The sequence below is a fragment of the Chlorocebus sabaeus genome, chromosome 19 (assembly GCF_047675955.1).
Source record: "Chlorocebus sabaeus isolate Y175 chromosome 19, mChlSab1.0.hap1, whole genome shotgun sequence".
NCBI classification, from domain to species: domain Eukaryota; kingdom Metazoa; phylum Chordata; class Mammalia; order Primates; family Cercopithecidae; genus Chlorocebus; species Chlorocebus sabaeus.
Genome location: NC_132922.1, coordinates 24,231,720 through 24,250,703, shown reverse-complemented (window position 1 = coordinate 24,250,703; position 18,984 = coordinate 24,231,720). Strand labels below are relative to the sequence as shown.

Genomic DNA, 18,984 nt, shown 5'->3' with positions numbered 1-18,984 from the left:
GTGACCTTGGGAAAAATCACTTCCCCTCTCTGAACCTCAATTTCCTTACGTGCTAAATGAGAGTAAGTATAATACCAACCTCCTTCACAATGAGTCTTCACAATGAGTAAGGCCAAGTGCTTGTCCTCCACCCCAACACATCCATTCAGGACCCCGAAACCAACCTGCCTCCTCTGACCTGCTGCACAAATGCCCTGACTGGACCATGCCTTACCTAGTATCCTTGGCTAGCATCTCACAGGTGTATCTGGGTTTCCCCTGCTGGGCGGAGCAAGCTCCTTGATAGCAGGAACTTGGCTTTATTCATTTCGGCCTCCACATTTGGTAGACTCACATAACGGGCAGAAAGAACTTGTCAGTATTTGCTGCTTTTATGATCGTTGTAATTATTAAGACCGAGGAAGTCACATCCCAGTAACGGTGGGGGACCCCAAGGCACACATCTGTTTACAGATCCAGGAGACATTTAGACTTTAGGGAATTTTATTTGCTTGGGAAAAATGGGGGAAATAATTGAACATGAAGAAGGGTTGGGGCAAGGTAGCAGAGTGAGGTGTGGACTCACTTAGGGGGCTCTGTGGCCGGGACAGGGAAGCAGCCCTCAAGGTGCCACTGCTTGTCACGCAGGCGACGCAGGGACTGCATCTGTGGCTGGAAGGCCCCCCACTCATTCCAGTGCCGGAAGTCGCCAGGCTCTAGGAGGTACTGGTACCCGCGGTAGCCAGGATACTGATAGCCAACCCATCTGAGAGGAGAGTGAGAAGGACAGAGTGGAGACAGCCGGCCTCGTTGCCTGGCACCCAGACCCCCACCAGACCGGCCTGTTCTTCATTGATCCCTGCAGTCTGCTGCTCTCTATCCCTCACCTCTGTCCTGGCTGTATCCCTTCCTGCTCTGTGCCCTGGGGCAAGGACTTTGCCTTTCTGATAGGCCTCGGTTTCCTTTTCTAGGAAGTGAGCATGGTCACGGTGCCTGGTTTTATTAAGAGTGTTGGGGGGGCCAAATGGAGCATGCACCTCGAGTTGTTTGCTAAGCATGTTGCCTGTGCATGGTAGGAATATTAATACACCTCCCATTAAATGTGATGATGCAAGGCCGGGCGCGGTGGCTCAAGCCTGTAATCCCAGCACTTTGGGAGGCTGAGACGGGCGGATCACGAGGTCAGGAGATCGAGACCATCCTGGCTAACACGGTGAAACCCCGTCTCTACTAAAAAATACAAAAAACTAGCCGGGCGTGGTGGCGGCGCCTGTAGTCCCAGCTACTCGGGAGGCTGAGGCAGGAGAATGGCGTAAACCCGGGAGGCGGAGCTTGCAGTGAGCTGAGATCCGGTCACTGCACTCCAGCCTGGGCGACAGAGCCGGACTCCGTCTCAAAAATAAATAAATAAATAAATAAATAAATAAATAAATAAATAAATGAATGTGATGATGCAGAGCTCAGAGAACAAATCCAAGGAAGCAAGAATAGGACTTAGGGACTGGTTAGCAATGAAGCAAATGAAAGACAGGAAGTGTTATTTCAAAAAATTGGTTTTCTCTGTAGGTAAGTGCATCGGTGTGTAGCAGCTGGGTACACGCACTCTGGTATTAAACATACCTGGGTTCAAATCCCAGCTCTGCCATTGATTTACTAGCTGTGAGAATCTAGGTGGATAAGGTATCAGAACCTCAATGTACTGTCTGTAAAATGGGGATGATAATGCACCGACCTCCTTGGTTTGTTATAAAGATTTAACAGTTATTCATTTAAAGTGGTTAGCACAGTCCTTGGTACATAGTAAGCACTCAATAGAAGTTATCATCAGTGATCAATTTCTAACTTCTGTCATTATCTTTGCTGAGAGGGTCTTTCCAGGCCTCTCCCAGACCCCCTCCCTCTATTGTAAAGCCTGATTTAAGTTCCAGCCTCTTCAGATAAACCTTTGACCTGCCCTCCACCCCAACATACACAGCCAAATCCTAGAAACCTTCTCTCCTACTGTGACCTCCAGCAACACAATTGCCCTGGCTGGCCCATTCTTTACCTAGTATTGTTGGACACCATCTCACAGGTATATCTGGGTTTCCCCTGCTAGGCCAAATAAGTTCCGTGAAGGTGGGAACTTGGCTGTATTCATTGCTGCTTTCCCCAGTGTACCTAGCATAGTGCCTGGCTCACAGACAAGGCTCAGTATATTTCAGATGGCTTGACTGGCAGGGATATGGGTTTCAGGGAGGCAGAAAGGAACAAGAAAAAGGCCATGGCCCTGATGGTGTTACAGGAGCTCAGAACGAGTCTGGGAATGGAGAGACAGAGCCTTACATTTACCTAGAGGAGATCAGGGGTGTCTGGCATGGTCATTTGGAGACAGGGGGATGGATAAAGTGACTCCTTTGATCCGGCCCTTCCATGTATTCTCATAACATAAGGTCATGGGGCTCTGTTTGGATAGCTTCAGATCCTGAGCGTTCAGAGCAGAAAGGGCACTCTTAGAACAGGGAGTTTTGTGTGCCCATTGCCTAACTGACGAGACTGAGAGGCAAAGAGGTGTTTAGGCTCACTCAAGTTCCTTATCATGTCAGTAGCAGGGTCGGGCCCATCTCACGAGGCAAATGAACTGCTCAGAACTCATTCTGTTCATTCTCCCAGAAGGTCCTGATTTCCCTGAATATTCCCTGTCCCTGGATGCATCCGGCCTCATCTATCCACATCAGCGCCAGCTCTTTTAGTTGATTATTCCTTCAACCCCAACTAGGTTTAGCAGCTCCTATTTTCTCCATCTAACAGCTCTTTGGATCTGATTTGTTTACACTGACCTGGAATTCCCCAAAGTATGACTCTATTCCCCAGAGGAATAAAGCTCTATTGGTTGAATCCCAGGAACCAGCACTGGGAGACGGTGGGAGGGGCCACGGCCTTCTATAGGAATCTGATGTTATAACCTGTAAGGAGAGCAGCCTCTGATTCTGCCTGTGCTTGAAGCGGGGGATGTGGACCTGGCAGGAGTGATGCTTACGTTCCACTGGTGACCTTCACGCTGCCCACGCGGTCACTGAAGCCATGGACCCACAGACTGGGTGCGTCGTCCCCCTGGATCTCTATGGTGTTGCCCTTGAAGTTGGCCCCTTCAAACAGGGAGATCTTGTGCTCCTGGGGGTCCTGGGGAAAAAGAGGCCAGCTCAGGTGTGTGAAGTACCAATGAGACAAAAGGAAGGAGCTTAGCGGGGCCTTCGGGGTGTGGAGGGAGAGAGCTGAACCTGTTCAGGCCGCTGGGGGACTCTCCAGAGACCACTGCTGTCTATTCTGGAAGGGGACATAAGGAAAATGGGATGACAACTCCCAAGTCATAGGGTCCTTGTGAGGATGAAATGAGTGCATCCATATAGAGCACTGAGCACGATGCCTGGCATACATCAAGTGCTCAATAAATGCATTTACTGGCCGGGTGCCATGGCTCATGTCTGTAATCCCAGCACTTTGAGAGGCCCAGGTGGGAGGATTGCTTGAGGCCAAGGGTTCAAGACCACCCTGGGCAACATAGCAAGATCCTGTCTCTAAAAAAATTTTTAATTTGCCAGGCATGGTGTCGCATGCCTATAGTCTCAGCTACTTGGAACGCTGAGGCAGGAGGATTGCTTGAGCCCACGAGGTTGAGGCTGCAGTGAGCTACTGCACTCCAGCTTGGGTGACAGAGCAAGATCCTATCTCAAAAAAAAAAAAAAAATCATTATTTTTAAAATTATGGTCAGGGACAAAAAGGCTCAGAGAGGTCAAGCTTATTGATCAACATCACACAGCCAGGAGGCGGAAGTTGCAGCGAGGTGAGATTGCGCCACTGTACTCTAGCCTGGGTGACAGAGCAAGACTCTGTCTCAAACAACAACAAAAAAGAACAGGTTTACTATTGCTTCGTGGGATTGTCATGGCTGCTTAACTCATGGTTGAGTGCTAACTGTAAAACAGGCCCGGCAGGGCGTGGTGGCTCACGCCTGTAATCCCAGCACTTTGGGAGGCCGAGATGGGCAGATCACGAGGTCAGGAGTTTGAGACCAGCCTGACGAACATGGAGAAACCCCATCTCTACTAAAAATACAAACAAAAAACCAAAAAACAAAAATTAGCCAGGCGTGGTAGCACGTGCCTGTAGTCCCAGCTACTCAGGAGGCTGAGGCAGGAGAATCGCTTGAACCTGGGAGGCAGAGGTTGCAGTGAACCAAGATTGCATCACTGCACTCCAGCCTGGGTGACAGAGCAAGACTCTGTCTGAAAAAACAAACAAACAAACAAATAAAAAAAACCAGGCCCACCCTTGCATTTGGGCACATGATTCAGTTCTGGCTTGCACTTATTTTTAATGCTTTCATGGCCCTGTATCTTGTTTTTAAAGTTTGTCTGTTATTTCTGAGGGCAGGGGTCATCCATCTTTTCAGAAGTCATCGTGCACTGTTTTAGGCCCAAAGGTTTGAAAAGCCAAAGAGATGAACAGGAAATAGCAGAGTGATGCCAACCTCAGTGTCTAGGTTCAAACCCACAGACCTGGGTTCAAATCCCAGCCCCAGCAACTCCCAGCTGTGTGGCCTTAGGCCAGTCATTTTCTACTTCTGAGTCTCAGTTTCCTTGCTTTTAGAATGCATGTTATCATAGCCTGTCGCATAGGACAGTTGTAGGGATTATGTAAAAGGCAGGTAACATATCCAGTACGTAGTTGGTGCTTAAAAATGGGCGCTGTGATTTTCTACTGTTATTCACCACCACTAGGAGGAAGAGGAGCCCAGGATGTAAGTGCATCCTTCTGTGAAAGATTCCAGTAGAAGATTATAGATGAAGAAAGAACTTGTTAATTCTTCCAGAGAAAAGGAGAGCAGATCAGGGAAGGCTTCATGGAAGAAGTGACACTTGAGAGGGGCCTTGGAGGTTAAGGAGGAGTGCACAATGCTGAGAAGGGAAGGAGGCTTGAGGGAAGGCACTGAGGCAGAGAAGGCATAGACAAAAGCTGGGAGGTGGGAGTGTGCAAAGAAAATATCTGTGTGACCAGGGTGCAGGAAGGCAAATGCTTAGTGTCAGGCAGGGATAGAAGCACAGGGGACCCTTTGGGACATGGCAAGACAAATGCCCTTAATGCAATTACCAGCCAGCGGTAAAAGGACTTAAATTAGTGATAACAACGATTACTTATTACTGGTACAGTTTTGAGGGCCTTGGGAAAGTTGTTAGTCAATGGCTCCCCACTGTTAGTGGCATCAAGACTAAACTTACCATCACTGATGAGACCCTGCAAAACCCTGGCCTCCACCAGCACCTCCCCTCCCATTTTGCCTCCCTCTCTCCTCCACTCCCCCTGCTGCAGCTTTGCTGGCCACCTTTCATTTTCTTGGTCCCACCAGTCCATCGTTGCTCCAGGAGTTTTGCACACACTGTTCCCTGGAAGGCTTTACCATCTGCTCTTCACATGGCTGAGTTGGTTTCCAAACTTTGGGAGCCGGCTTCCCTGACCACGCCCTGACCACTCCTACCTCTAACAATATCTGAGCCCCCGGTTCCTGCTTCTGCTCTCCTAGTTAGATTGCACCGCCTTTGTGTAGCACTCGCCACAGTTTGCAATTGTAGATGGATTTCCATGATTAGGTATTTGATAGCTGCCTCCCTGGGTAGCTTAAGTCCCATGAAGACAGGGACCTAATCCGTTTGATGCATAATTTTGCGCTCAGAGCCTAGAACCAGAGCTTTTGGCAGAAACAGGCCAACTGGTTAGGCGCATTGGTTCACGCCTGTAATCCCAGCACGTTGGGAGGCCCAGGCGGGTGGATCACTTGAGATCAGGAGTTGGAGACCATCCTGGCCAACATGGTGAAACCCCATCTCTACAAAAAAACAAAACTTATCTGGGCGTGGTGGTGCACACCTATAATCCCAGCTACTTGGGAGGCTGAGGCAGGATGAGCCAGATCACATCACTGCACTCCAGCCTGGGCGACAGAGTTAGACTGTGTCTCAAAAAAAAAAAACAAACAAAAAAACAGAAAATAGAAACAAGCCAACTGAAATGCCTGGGTTCAAGTAGAAGATGGTCAGGTTTTGTGTTTTTTTTTTTATTTTGAAAAGATCCCTCTAACTTCCCAGGACAGGCGGCTGGAAAGGAGTCAGGGAACCCAGCACGGACAGAGCTGAAGCTGACCAGGTCAGAGATGATGGTGGCCTGGACCAGGACTGTGGCAGGGCAGAGAGACGAAGGGTTAGACCAAGCTTGTTTAACCTGCGGCCTGCAGGCCACCTGTGGCCCAGGATGGCTTTGAATGTGGCCCAACACAAATTTATGAACTTTCTTAAAACATTATGAGATTTTTTTGCAATCGTTTTAAAGCTCATCAGCTGTCATTAGTGATAGTGTATTTTATGTGTAGCCCAAGACAATTCTTCTTCCAGTGTGGGCCAGGGAAGCCAAAATATTGGGCACCCCTGAATTAGACCATTGGATCTCAGCCCTGGCTGCACAGACGGACTACTTAGAGGGCATAGAAAAGACAGCAGTGCCAGAGTCCCAGCCCCAGAGATTGAGAACTAATTGGTCTGGCGTGGGGTCTAGGCTTTGAGATTTCTAAACTTTTCTAATAACATCCTTTATTTAAATAAATATACCTAAAATATTATAATTTTAATATGTAACCAATATAATGATATCAATGCATTGTTGACATTCTTTAAAAAATTTTTTTTACTATGTATTCAAAATTTAGTGTGTATTTTACACTTATGACACATTTCCACTTAGCCAAAATTCAAATGTCCAATGGCCACATATGGCTAGTTCCTATTATGTTGAATAGCAAGCTTCTAGAAGCTACTGGAAATGCCCTGGTTGATCACTCTTCCAAACAAACCCCTTAACATAGGTTGGCATATAAGAACCATTCAATGATTGAGAGAGACATCTGTGGATTCTTACAGAGAGTGCATCATGAAGGCAAATAATTCAGTCTTACATTCTGCGAAAAGCATTGGGAATGATCTGTTTGAATAATCCATTAAGATAAATTTGGTGATGTCAAAACAGCTGGTGGTTGGCACTTGATAGCCTCAAATGCACATTCATGAAAATTCTTATAAATGTTCCCGTCATGGAAGACAAAAGTCGGTTACCATCAGCAACTAACATTGGTGAGTAAGATGTAGCTGGTTCATGATTCATCATCAACTTAATTCTGGAAAAAACTGTGAATCACTTGGGGATATCACCACCATTTTGACCTTGAATCTTCTGGAAGTTGACTTAGTTAAATATTATAAGAAACTAATTCAGTATATTGTCTTATTATTAAGAGGTTCAAGCTGTGTTCCTACAGTATCCCTCTTCCTTTTTTTTTTTGAGATGGAGTCTCGCACTGTTATCCCAGCTGGAGTGCAATGGCGTGATCTCAGCTCACTGCAACCTCTGGCTCCTGGGTTCAAGCAACTCTCCTGCCTCAGCCTCCCTAGTAGCTGGGATTTACAAGCATGCGACACTACGCCCAGCTAATTTTTGTATTTTTAGTAAAGACAGGGTTTCGCCATGTTGGTCAGGCTGGTCTTGAACTCCTGACCTTGGGTAACCGCCCACCTCGGCCTCCCAAAGTGCTGGGATTACAGGCGTGAGCCACCATGCCCGGCTACAATATCCCTCTTCTTAGCCATTGCATGATCTGCAACCAACATGTTTGGTGTTTTGAATGGGCACTGAAATTTGAAAAGCTTCCCCAGGCCTGGCATGGTGGCTTACAGCTGTAATCCTAGCACTTTAGGAGGCCCAGGCGGAAGGATCACTTGAGGCCCGGAGGTCAGGGCTGCAGTAAACTATGATCACATTACTGCACTCCAGCCTGGGGGACACAGCAAAACCCTATCTGCAGGAAAAAAAAAAAAAAAAAAAAAAAAAAAAAAAAAAAAGCTCCCAGGAAGATCTAAATGTGCAGCCAAGGATATCAAGAGAATCAAGGAAGATGCTGAAGTTTTTAGGTCTAACTTGGAAGCTTTTGTGTTTACCATTTGCCCAGGGTTCCTAGCTGGGTATGTAGCGAGTATGTTAAGGACACTGATGAATTGATGAGCTCAAGAATCCACTGTCCTTTGACAACTCAGAGGCTGCCACGCCTCCCTACCCACCATCATCTCCTTTTTGCCCTTGTCACATCTCAGACTTCCCCCTGCCCTGCCCCGCCTGGCTGATTCTCCAGCCCCAGTCAGAGAGCCACTCACCATCTTGACGGGCCGGAAGGACATGAGCCGATCACTGCGGTAGCTGCTCGACCATGTGTCCCAGCGAGGGTACTCGCCCTTCTCCAGGATGAACATCTCCCCGCGCAAGTTGGACTGCTCAAAGGCGACCCAGCTGGACACAAGAAAGACCATGAGGCAGACAGGGGACAAATGGTTAGTAGAAGCCCCCACTCCCTACTTGCCTTTCTCTCTCCCCTGGCAAGGCAGCCCTGAGGCCAGTAGGAAAGTCCAAAGGGGGCTGAACATGTCTGGGTTTGATTTTAGGCTATGACACTTACAGGCTGTGTGACTATGGGCAAGTGACTACCTCTCTGAGCCTTTTTCTCATCTACACTCATATGCTTATTTCCTTGGAGCTGGTGAAGGATTGAGTGAGATAAATGTGTGTGATTATCTGGGCACACTGTTTCTCTAGATGTAGGGTTCATACATACTTCAAGTACTATCAGGACTTGGAGCCGAGGAACACGTAGACATTTTAAACTTGACTCCAGCTACGAGAAAGTCTCTGTTTGATGTTAATGTGCTTTTAACACTTACTAATCTCTCCTTTTTTTTTTCTTTTGTAACAAAGGGAGAAAAGGCCACTAGCCCAGAATCTCCAGCAGACAATGGTGTAATAGCAACATAATAACACCACTTTTGTGTTTATTGTTAATTTTGTATGGATACCTCTGACTTATAGGAAATAATATTAGCCTTCCATTGATAAAAAGTGGTGTAAAGGTTCTTTAAAAATGTGTTTATTTGTGTTTAGCAGGATCATTTTAAATGAAATATGTTAAATGAACGACAATCTTGGAGGTACAGGGGTAAGGGAAAAATTGATACAGGTGTTTGCATCCTTGCTGGGTAAAGACTGGCCTGGCATTCAGGAGACACTCAGTAACTAGTATGGGGCAATAGGAAGGGAATGATGGTAATATCTACCCTCAGATACCTGTGATAATTTAATGCGATGATGCATATGAGGGTGCTGGGTTCCTTACAAGGACTAATTAGAGGTTTGAAATTAGATGGAAGATGTACCTGGCTTTCCCAGTGAAGACTGATTAAGGATAAGAAGTGAACTTGTGTTAGAGGGACCAGGGATTGTGGCAGTGCAGGTGGGGTGGATAAGACAATCCCCATTCCATAGATGAGAAAACTGAGACTAAGGAACTCCTTGACTTTTGCTCCCTGTATGTTCAAGAGTTCTCAGGGAACAAGAGAGGGATGAGGGGACACTGATACTAGCAACTTCTCCCAGGGGGCTACTGGGACCCTGCTGCTCTCCCCAGAAGGAGATGAGGATGAGGGTCTATCACCGTGGGCCAAGGGAGAATACATCAGAGGAGCCTCAGGTCTTTGTCGGAGAGATGAGTTAACCACATTGGGGTAAATTAAAGATATGTTTGTCTTCCCAGAATAGAGTTGAATTTGCCTCAGCCCTGTCTGGTCTGGAGTAGAAGAGAAATAAATGGGAGAATAGATGGATGGATGGATGGACAGATGAATGGGTGGATGAAGGGATGGTTGAATGGATGGATAGGTAGATGGGTAGATGGATGGGTGGGTAGATGGATAGATTTATAGATGGATGGGTGGGTGATGGAGAACATACAGGAGGTATGTATGTATAAATGGAGAATGGATGTATGTATGGATAGATCGATAGATGAATGGGTAGATGCATGGGTAAGTAGATGGATGATGAATAAATGGGTGGCTAGATGCATGGGTGAATAAGAAGGGAGCCTTGGAAGGTGGTTTCATGCAGGAGTTAAGAGGACAGACCCTAGAAACAGACAGACCTGAGTCGTAATCCAAGCTTGCTGATTATTTGCTGCATGAATTTGGGCAGCACTTAAGCTTGCTAAGCTTTAGTAGCAGAGAAGAAATGATACATCTACTTTGTTGCATCTACCTCGTTGGGAGATTATGAGGGCCTAAAAGAGGGGATGCATGGAACAGATACAGCACAGAATAAGCCTCCAAATTAATACTGTTCATGATTAAATGGAGAAGGGAATGGAGGTCTAGGCTTATAGAAGAACAGACACTGATGTGGTCTTGCCACCATGCCAAAGGTCCCCCTAAAATCTCCCCTATCCTCTTGAGCAGGAACAGTGAGGATCTAAATTTTAAATGTTTACATCTATGCCTTTTCTTATCTCCCATGGCTCATTTAAACCTGCAAGCAAGGAGAGAGGGTAGGGCAGGAATTTTAATTGATAAGATATGGAAACTGAGGCTAAGAGGGGTTAAGTCCCCAGCCTAAGGTCATGTGATGGTGTCAGGTGTCAGGCTGTAGTCTCCTGGTTTTCAGGCAGGCAGGGCTCCTCACTTTCCCCATGCCAACCTCACCCTCTTCATTCTTTTTTTCCCATGGCCCTGCCAGCACCCACACAGACCCAGGCCCCCAGACCACAGGCCCGTTTCCATGCCCATCAGGCACAGCCCCAAGGCACACGTCAGACACCAGCTGCATCTTTGTTTGAGGAGAAATACTCTGGGTTTGAGTCACTGGTACCAAAAAAAGCCTGAAAACCCAAGCTGGCCACATCCGGTAGCTTCTGCTTCCAGCTGAGTTTTTGGTGCTGAGGGTGGAGCTGAGGCTGCGTTGACCACACTGAGGGTGCAGTGGGTGCAAGAGGTAGAAATGGTCCTGGGTAGGCTCCAGGATAAGTTGGCTAAATGCACAGGGCAGGGAGGTGGGTACGTGACCATCAGAGTCACCTGCTGTGTTTGGGCGCCCACAAGGTGACAGGCCCAAGCTGCATGATCTCCCTCAGAGCTCAACATGATCCTGTGAGGAGTGGTGAGGGCCATCATTTTCCCCACTTCAAAGATGGGGAAACTGAGGCTTGGACACAGGGCAAACAGGGGAAGTCAGGACTCAAACCCAGGCTTGTCTGACCTCAAAGCCCATCTCAGAATGGGCTCAGAATACAGGATGACTGGAACCCTTGTAGGCTTTCAAAGTGGGGAGACAAGAGCCAACGAGCCACGTGGATCTTGTCCTGGGGTTGCCCCTCCACCGTGACCTCAGCACACCAGGCTTGACATAGGGCAAACACTCTGCCACGGATGACGCTCCCTGTTTTATATGGGAGTCACTAAGACCCAGAGACGCCCACAGAGACAGGAACAGGCAGTGAAGCATGGTGATTAAGAGCTTTAGGAATGAACTCAATCAACCTGAGTTGAATCCTGGCTGTGCCACTTACCAATAGGTGACCTTGGGCAAGAGACGTACCCCCTCTGAGCCTCAGTCCTCCCATCTGTCAAGTGGGCATAAGAATAGCCCCTCCCTCCTACAGCACTGTGAATCATCTAGGTGCAGTCCCGAGTCAGTGCCTGGCACCTGATGGGTGCTCCACAGATGCTTATCATCACTGCCAGGCAGCTGGACGCCCAGGAGAGGGGACAGCGAGTGGACACTTCACTCTTTGGCCTCTCTCTGCCCTCAGTGATGGGCTAGAGTTTTTGCTACAGTAGAAGCAGTGTTTCTCCAGAGCCCAGAATCATGGCTTACTGCCAATGTGATCTTATGCTAATTGGATCACCTCTCTGAGCCTCAGTTTCCTCATCTGTAAAATGAGATTGAGAACAATTCCTCCCTCTCCAGTTTGATACGAGGATTGGAAATAACGTATGTGCCAGGAGCACGAACAGCCGCAGGCACAGAGCAGATGCTGGAGAAATGGCAGCTACTGTTGTGTGGTCATTTCACTGTGGCAGAGAGTGTGCCCCTCCTCCGCCTAGCACTCACGGTCCCGAGGAGACAATGATGCTGCGCACACGGTCGAAGCCACGGTCTCCCAGGTTCAAGCACTCCCCCGAGAATTCTCCCCGACGGCCCTGGAAGTTTTCCTGTTCGAAGACCACCAGCTGCAGGAGAGAAGCCCCCATGCCGAGGGCAGAGTGAGGGGGAGTAAAAAATTCATTATCTATATAAATAAAGGTAGGGGGTGCAGGAGTCACATAAAAGTGTGATGAGTCATGGTTTGTGAAATGATCCTGTCCTCCCATTCCCCAATTCTTTACTGTTTGTTGTTGTTGTTGTTGTTGTTGTTGTTGTTAGATCCGAGTCTCACTCTGTCACCCCAGCTGAAGTGCAGTGGCACAATCACGGCTCACTGCAACCTCTGCCTCCCAGGCTCAAGCGATCCTTCCACCTCAGCCTCCCGAGTAGTTGGGATTACCGGCACACACCACCATGCCCAGCTATTTTTTGTAGACACAGGATTTTGCCATGTTGCCCAGGCTAGTCTCGAATTCCTGAACTCAAGTGATTGGCCTGCCTTGGCTTCCCGAAGTGTTGGGATTACAGGCGTGAGCCATTGCACCTGGCCTCATGCCTTAATTCTGAAGCTAAGATCTGCACCATCAGTAGGAACTTATGAACCTCCCTTTTGGGACTTTCTTTATGCTGTTCCTCCTACCTGGAATGCCTTCTCCACCACACATCTCCAGCTTAGAGCTTCCACAGCCTAACTGAAGTTCGCTAACTCATTCCAGGCTTGACATTCTGTTTTAGGCTCAGATGCCACCTTCTCCAGGAAGCCTTCTCTGATTGCCCCCTCCCCCATCGGCCTTGGTCGAGCATCCCCCACTGTGCTCTCTCTCCCCATTAGCAGCACAACTAACCCACCACACAGTCACTGCTGTTTTGCTTTGGGGTCTCCCTCTCTCTCTGCACTCCCTCTCTCCCATTACGCAGCCCCATCAAAGACCAAGGGCTCCTCCAGGGCAGGGCCTGAGGTTGATCCATTTCTGTATCTCCAGCCCCAGCCCAGTACCTGCCACAGAGCTGATGCTCAGGGGATACTTGCAAATCCAACCCTCCACAACATAGGGGAAAACTTGAGCTAATCTTCTCTCCTCACTAAGCCTCATGTTTGGTTCCTTGTCCACTTGCTGTTCCAAGTTGGGACAACTTTTCCGTTCACATGGACCGAGGCAATCGTCTGCCTTCTTTGAGCCTCAGTTTCCCCAGCTGTAAGAGGAGGAGGTTCATATAACCATGACCCAGCACTTCCACTTCTACCCTTGTTCACCCAGGAGACATTCCTGTATGTGTGCCCCAGGAGACAGGGATAAGAACATCCAAGCCATTCTGTTCACGAGAGCAAAGCTGGCAACCACTGAAATCGTGCTTAGCAGGAAAGAGATGGTCACGCTCTGAAATATCATGCAACAGCCAGAAATAATGGCCCGCAGTCATGGGCAACAATACAGATGGATATTAGGGATCGCATAGTAAGTGAAAAGTACAAAGAAAAACCCAGAATAATCACATCGCATATTTCAGTAAGTTAAAAACAAATAAATCGGCCAGTTGCGGTGGCTCACACCTGTAATTCCGGCACTTGGGGAAGCTGAGGCTAAGAGTTCGAGACCAGCCTGGATAATATGGCAAAACCCTGTCTCATAACTTGGTCTCAAAATAAATAAATAAAACAAGTAAATAAATATACGTGTGTATGTGTGTATACAGTTTTAAAGGAATAAAGTATACAATTGTATACAAAAGCAAACAAGCAGATTAGAGACACAAGTTGAAGATAGGATGGTATTTCCTGGAATTGGGGAGGAAAATGATGGGCTCAAGGGAGGCACCTTAAAGTTAGGTAGACAGTTTTTAACCAAGTCCTGGTTTTTATATGGGTGGTGGGTTTGTAGGTGCATGTTGCATTATTAAAAATTAAATAAAACTAATGATTCAATAGGTACATAAATAAAAGCCAGCCACGTACAGACCACATGAGAGCGTGTCATGAACTAGGGGTTGCAAAATGGCCTACTTCTGTGCACCTGAGGTTGAAACCACACCAAACCAAATCCCAGGGGACTGGACACCTTGCTCCACAAGATCCCTTTCAGCCCAGACCACCTCGAGCAATTTTCAGGAGGGTCTGAGGCCATCCTGCTGCCCCACTGAGTCTCCAAGGACAGCTGGTTCCCTGCTGCTAAGCCAGCCCACTTCCTTTTCTTCTCCTTTTTTTTTCTTGCTTTCGATGAACTCTAAGCATGTGCGTGTGCAGGTGTAGCCTGATTGCCAGGTGTCCCTTCAGCTGTGAAGTGTTACGTTTTGGTTGTTGTTATTGCACATCTCCACAACAGGTCCCCTTTTGCTTTTTTTCTTCTTCTTTTTTTTTTTTTTTTTTGATGGAGTCTCACTGTGTTGCCCAGGCCGGAATGCAGTGGCATGATCTCGGCTCACTGCAACCTCCACCTCCTGGGTTCAAGTGATTCTCCTGCCTCAGCCTCCCGAGTAGCTGGGATTACAGGTGCCCGCCACCACACCTGGCTAATTTTTGTATTTTTAGTAGAGACAGGGTTTCACCATGTTGGCCAGGCTGGTCTCGAACTCCTGACCTCAGGTGATCCACCTGCCTCGGCCTCCCAAAGTGCTGGGATTACAGGCATGAGCCACTGCGCCCAGCCCCACTTTTTCCAAGTATGTCAGAACCCCTGGCTATTTTATGGGCTCCCAGATTGGCTGGGCCCCACTTGTGTCCCAGAAGGAGGAGGGAGGAGGAGACCAAGATGAGGGAAAAAGAGAATAGAGACAGAGGATGAGAGCCTGGGGAGGGGAAGAAGAAAAGGGAGAGTAAATAGAAAGGAGAGAAAATCAGCCAAGAAAAAGGAGGAGAAAGAGGTGCGGAGGAGTAAGAGGTGAAAGAGGAAGAGCAGGAGGAGGAGGAGGAGGCGGAGGAGGGAGGGAAGGAGAGAAGGCACCCAGCCACTGCACCCCCAGGTCCTTACCCTGTAGTTCCCAGGAGGCAGTTCCGGCGCCTTGGCACTGGTAATAGGCACAGTTGTTGGGGCCAGGGCAGTGCCGGGACTAGGGGATGTTCCTGCAGGTGGGGCCCCCTTCCCCTTGGTATCAGGCCCTGGGTTCGCCGCCACTGTGGCCGAGGCCGGGGCCTTTGCAGCCTGAGACATGGTTCCCGCCTGCGAAAGTCTGTAAAGAAACCCTGGCCTTCAGGGATGACACCCCCAAACTGCCTCCTGCCCTCACAGCCCCACACCCTGTGCTTTCAGCCTCCTCCGGAGCTGGTTTCCTCTCTATCCTCCTTGGAGCTTGTTTCCTCTCTATCTGTTTCTGAAACGTAAGCCTGGAAGTTTTTCGTTCCATCCCTACTCCCTAGCCAAGATCTTCCCTTCTGGGACCACTCATCCCGCATATATCCTTCCTCCAGGCGTTTGACCATGCGATTCCCTCCACCAGCTGTTCCACCCTCCATTACCCCGCTAGGTCTTTCCTTAGGCCCCTGCAATTTTCCACACCGCTTATCACACTGATTTGCTTGTACAACTTCAATTTGCCTCCCCACACTAATAACAAGAGGTCCCACTTCAGAGTACTTAAGGTATGCCAGGCACTGTGACATACATTAATTAACCCATCTGACCATGACCATGACCCTAACCCCATGGAGTAGCTGCTATCATGATCCCCCCTGAGCAGCAGGGGGCTGAAGAAGGAAGGGGCCCAGCTCAGGCCCAAACAGCTACTAAGGGGTAGGGTTCTGATTTCGACTCAAGCAAACAGAGCCAGAAACTGGGCTCTTAAAGTGCTCTGCCGTTTGCTTAATCTGCTTTATTCACCATCCATCCCTAACACTTGCCCTGCACCTGGCACATAGGAGATGCCCAATTAACGTTTGTTCAGAGAAGGAATGAATGCATGCTCCCAACTCCTTTCCTAGTCCACTTCCTCTGGGATTCTCTGGGGGGTTGGTGTATGGGTGCAAATACAGGCCGGAGACTGGGGCATACGGGAGGATCCAAGAGGATGTATTTACTGCATGTCGAGGATTCTGAAAATGAGGACTGTGGCTGGGTAGGCGTTGGGTGGAGAGGGTGTTGGTCGATTCCAGTGGTTCCTTGTTGCTTTGGGGTCATGGACTCCTTTGAATGTTTGATGAATACCCCAACTTTGTCCTCAGACAAAAATAATGCCCCCTTTAACTTTGGAGACAGTGTTAAGGGATTTGAGGACCCCCTGCTAGCACAGATTAAGACCCTCTGGTCAAGCTGATTCCCGAACACATTCTGTAAGGAGGAGCTATTTGGGATAAGCAGATCCCTCCCCCAGCCTCCTCCAGGGAGGCTGTGCATATTCTGGGGTGTCCTGTTCACCAGCGGGGAGGCCAGACATCTGAGCCACATCTGTGGCTTTAAACACTCCCCCAGGGCTGGCAGCTGGACTCATACCTTCCTGGAGATGTTCTCGTTCTCTCTCTCCCCCCACTTCACCCTTTCCCTCTGTTCCTCCTCTCCTCCCTCTCTGCCTCTCTATCTGTTTCTTACTTCGCTCCCTCTTTCTGCCTCTCTTCCTGTCTGTTCCTCTCTCTCCCTCTCTGTTCCTCTCTCCCCCACTATCTCACCCTCATTGTCTCTTTGCTTATCTCTTTATCTGTTCTTTTTAATTATCTTTACTTCTCTCTCTGTTTATTTCTCTATCTCTCTCTCTCCCCCCTCTCCTTCTCCGTCCCTTTCTTCCTCTCTCCACTTCTCTCTGTCTTTATTTCCGCGGCCCTGCCTCTCTGACTCTCATGGCACTGCTATCTCTGCCTCCCTCTCTCTGCCTCCCTTTTCTCTTCCCCTCCCCTTCAGCTCTCAGCTGTGCTGTGGGTTCCCTCTTACCTGGGGACTTGCTACTTCCTGCTGGAGGACAGGCAGGCAGGCAGGTGCTATGGGTGACTAGAGGCCGACCCCCCATTTTATAGTCTGGCAGACATCAGGCCCTATAGTCTGTGGCACAAAGGGGAAGCTGGCTCAGCAGACCCGGGCAGGGAGTGGGGGACTGGGGCCCCGACCTCGCCTGGATCACTGCAGACAGCAGCACTTTCCTTTGTGAGACCAGCACACACAGCAGAAACCCTGGCCACAGCAGCTTTACCTTCCAACCCTACCCTGACTCCTCTCTCGATAACCCCAGCCAGGGAATGGGTCCCCAAAAGGGTCCCTGCTGGCTGCCAACATGGGGCAGGGAAAAGGGGAGATCCTGGGAGGCAGGAGACCAGAGTTTGAATCCTGACTCAGCCACTATACGCTGTGTGACTTTTGGTAGGTCTCTACCCCTAGGGGGACCTCTGTGTCTGCAATTATAAGGTGGGCACGTGTCCCTATTCGATGCTGCACAGAAAAGATGGTGACAACGAGCATAGAAGCATTTTGTAAAGGCAGATGTGGGTTTGATATGGAGAGCGTTTTTTACAGAGTGCTTACTGTAGGCTGAACCCGTGCTATCTCGGTCAGTCCCCAGGACAATCTGCCTTATTTGGTGCTTTCATTATGCCCATTTCACAGAAGAGGAAAGCAAAGGCACAGAGAGGTCAGAGACAGTGCAGGCCAGCCAGCTCTGGGCCTGTGTGCTTCCTTCTCCTGCTGTCCAGCCTTGACCTTGGCCTGAGGCCCCCTGGCCTGACTTCCTCTTTGTAGGTAGGGGTGGGAATGGGCCGAGTCTCACTGTGCTCAGCTGGGTTGGATATTGGAGACCTGGGTCTCTTTCTCTTACACACATTGGACCCCATCCTTTCCTGACTTATCGATAGTGACCCCTTCTGCCACCCCCCTTCCCTGCCTCTACCCAGGCCACGTTATCTTACCCGGGGGACAGTGCTGGTGGCCAGGAATATGACTGCCTGTCTCAGAGCCTCCCGCCCTGGGAAGCCCCAGATGCCCACCACATCTTGTTCACCACTGGCCCCAGCACCTAGCTGGGCCTGGCTAGGTAGGGCTTAGCACATAGTGGGTTCTCAGTCAATATCTGGTGACTAAATGGTGGTTCTGATGGATTGGAACAAAAGGTAGGGGTACAGGGGAGATAGGGAAACCAAGGCAAAGAGAGAGAAGTAGGGAGGCAGATAGAGAGAAGTAACACAGAGAGGTGGAGACAGAGACACAGAGGCACAAGGGACATGGACAATGAAGGAGCAAGAGACGGAGAGACAGAGGTCAAGGTGGGGCAATCAAGCTTCAGGACGGTGAAACAGATGCCAGAAATCACAGGGCCCAATCCTGTCATTTCACAAATGGAGAAACCGAGGCCCAGTTGGAACAAGTGACTTCAGCAGTCACACGGTGGGAGCTCACAGTAGAGCTGGGGTCAGAGGGAGCCTGGTGAGCTGCTCAGCTAGGTCATTTGCAGTCGACTCCCCAGTCCCAGGCAGGATGTATGGAGGGGACTTCTGGATAGGCTCCTGCCTCTTCTTTGGGGGTCTGGGCTCCCCACAGAACCCAGCTCTGTCTTGAGCTCTCCCTGGCCTGGAGCCAGCTTTGCCTCTGTTGCTCCACCCACCCAGCACCCCCTCGCTTCCCAGCCCCTCCTTGGCCTTTCATCCTGGGCCAAGACTTGGTGGGTGGGGTGTGGGCAGGAACTGCAAGATGGGGTAGCCACTGGAACTGGGGCCAAGATGCCTGTGGTGGGGGCCACCCACCAGTCTAGGCTTCAAAGCCAGGTCATCTGGGGCAGTTCTGTGCCCCCCCAAACCCCCCTAGGAATGGGCTGTCTGCCAGAGGGTGAGGGCAGAGAAGGGGGATGGCTCACCATGCTGGTGGCTCCACTCAGACCATTTATTATTATTGTTATTGTATCCTTCATTATATCTTTTTCTTTTTTGCCCTGTCTTATGGAGTCAATTTCTTTTCTTTTTCTTTTCTTTTTTTTTTTGCATTTTCCTATACTCCTCAGTATACGGATGAAGTTTTAGGATTAACCCCAATTACAGATAAGGAAACTGAAGCAACTCCCTT

At 49.2% G+C, this 18,984-nt stretch overlaps 1 protein-coding gene across 1 annotated transcript; it reads right to left on the bottom strand.

Moving 5' to 3' along the window:
• Nucleotides 1-349: 349 nt before the first annotated feature.
• Nucleotides 350-16,946, bottom strand: CRYBB1 (crystallin beta B1). Its single transcript, XM_007975243.3, has 6 exons — nt 16,873-16,946; nt 14,986-15,184; nt 11,987-12,105; nt 8,212-8,344; nt 2,999-3,141; nt 350-745 (listed from the first exon to the last, which is right to left on the bottom strand). Exons 2-6 carry the CDS (start codon nt 15,163-15,165, stop codon nt 562-564), a joined length of 759 nt encoding a protein of 252 aa, XP_007973434.1. The 5' UTR covers nt 15,166-15,184; nt 16,873-16,946; the 3' UTR covers nt 350-561.
• Nucleotides 16,947-18,984: the final 2,038 nt, after the last annotated feature.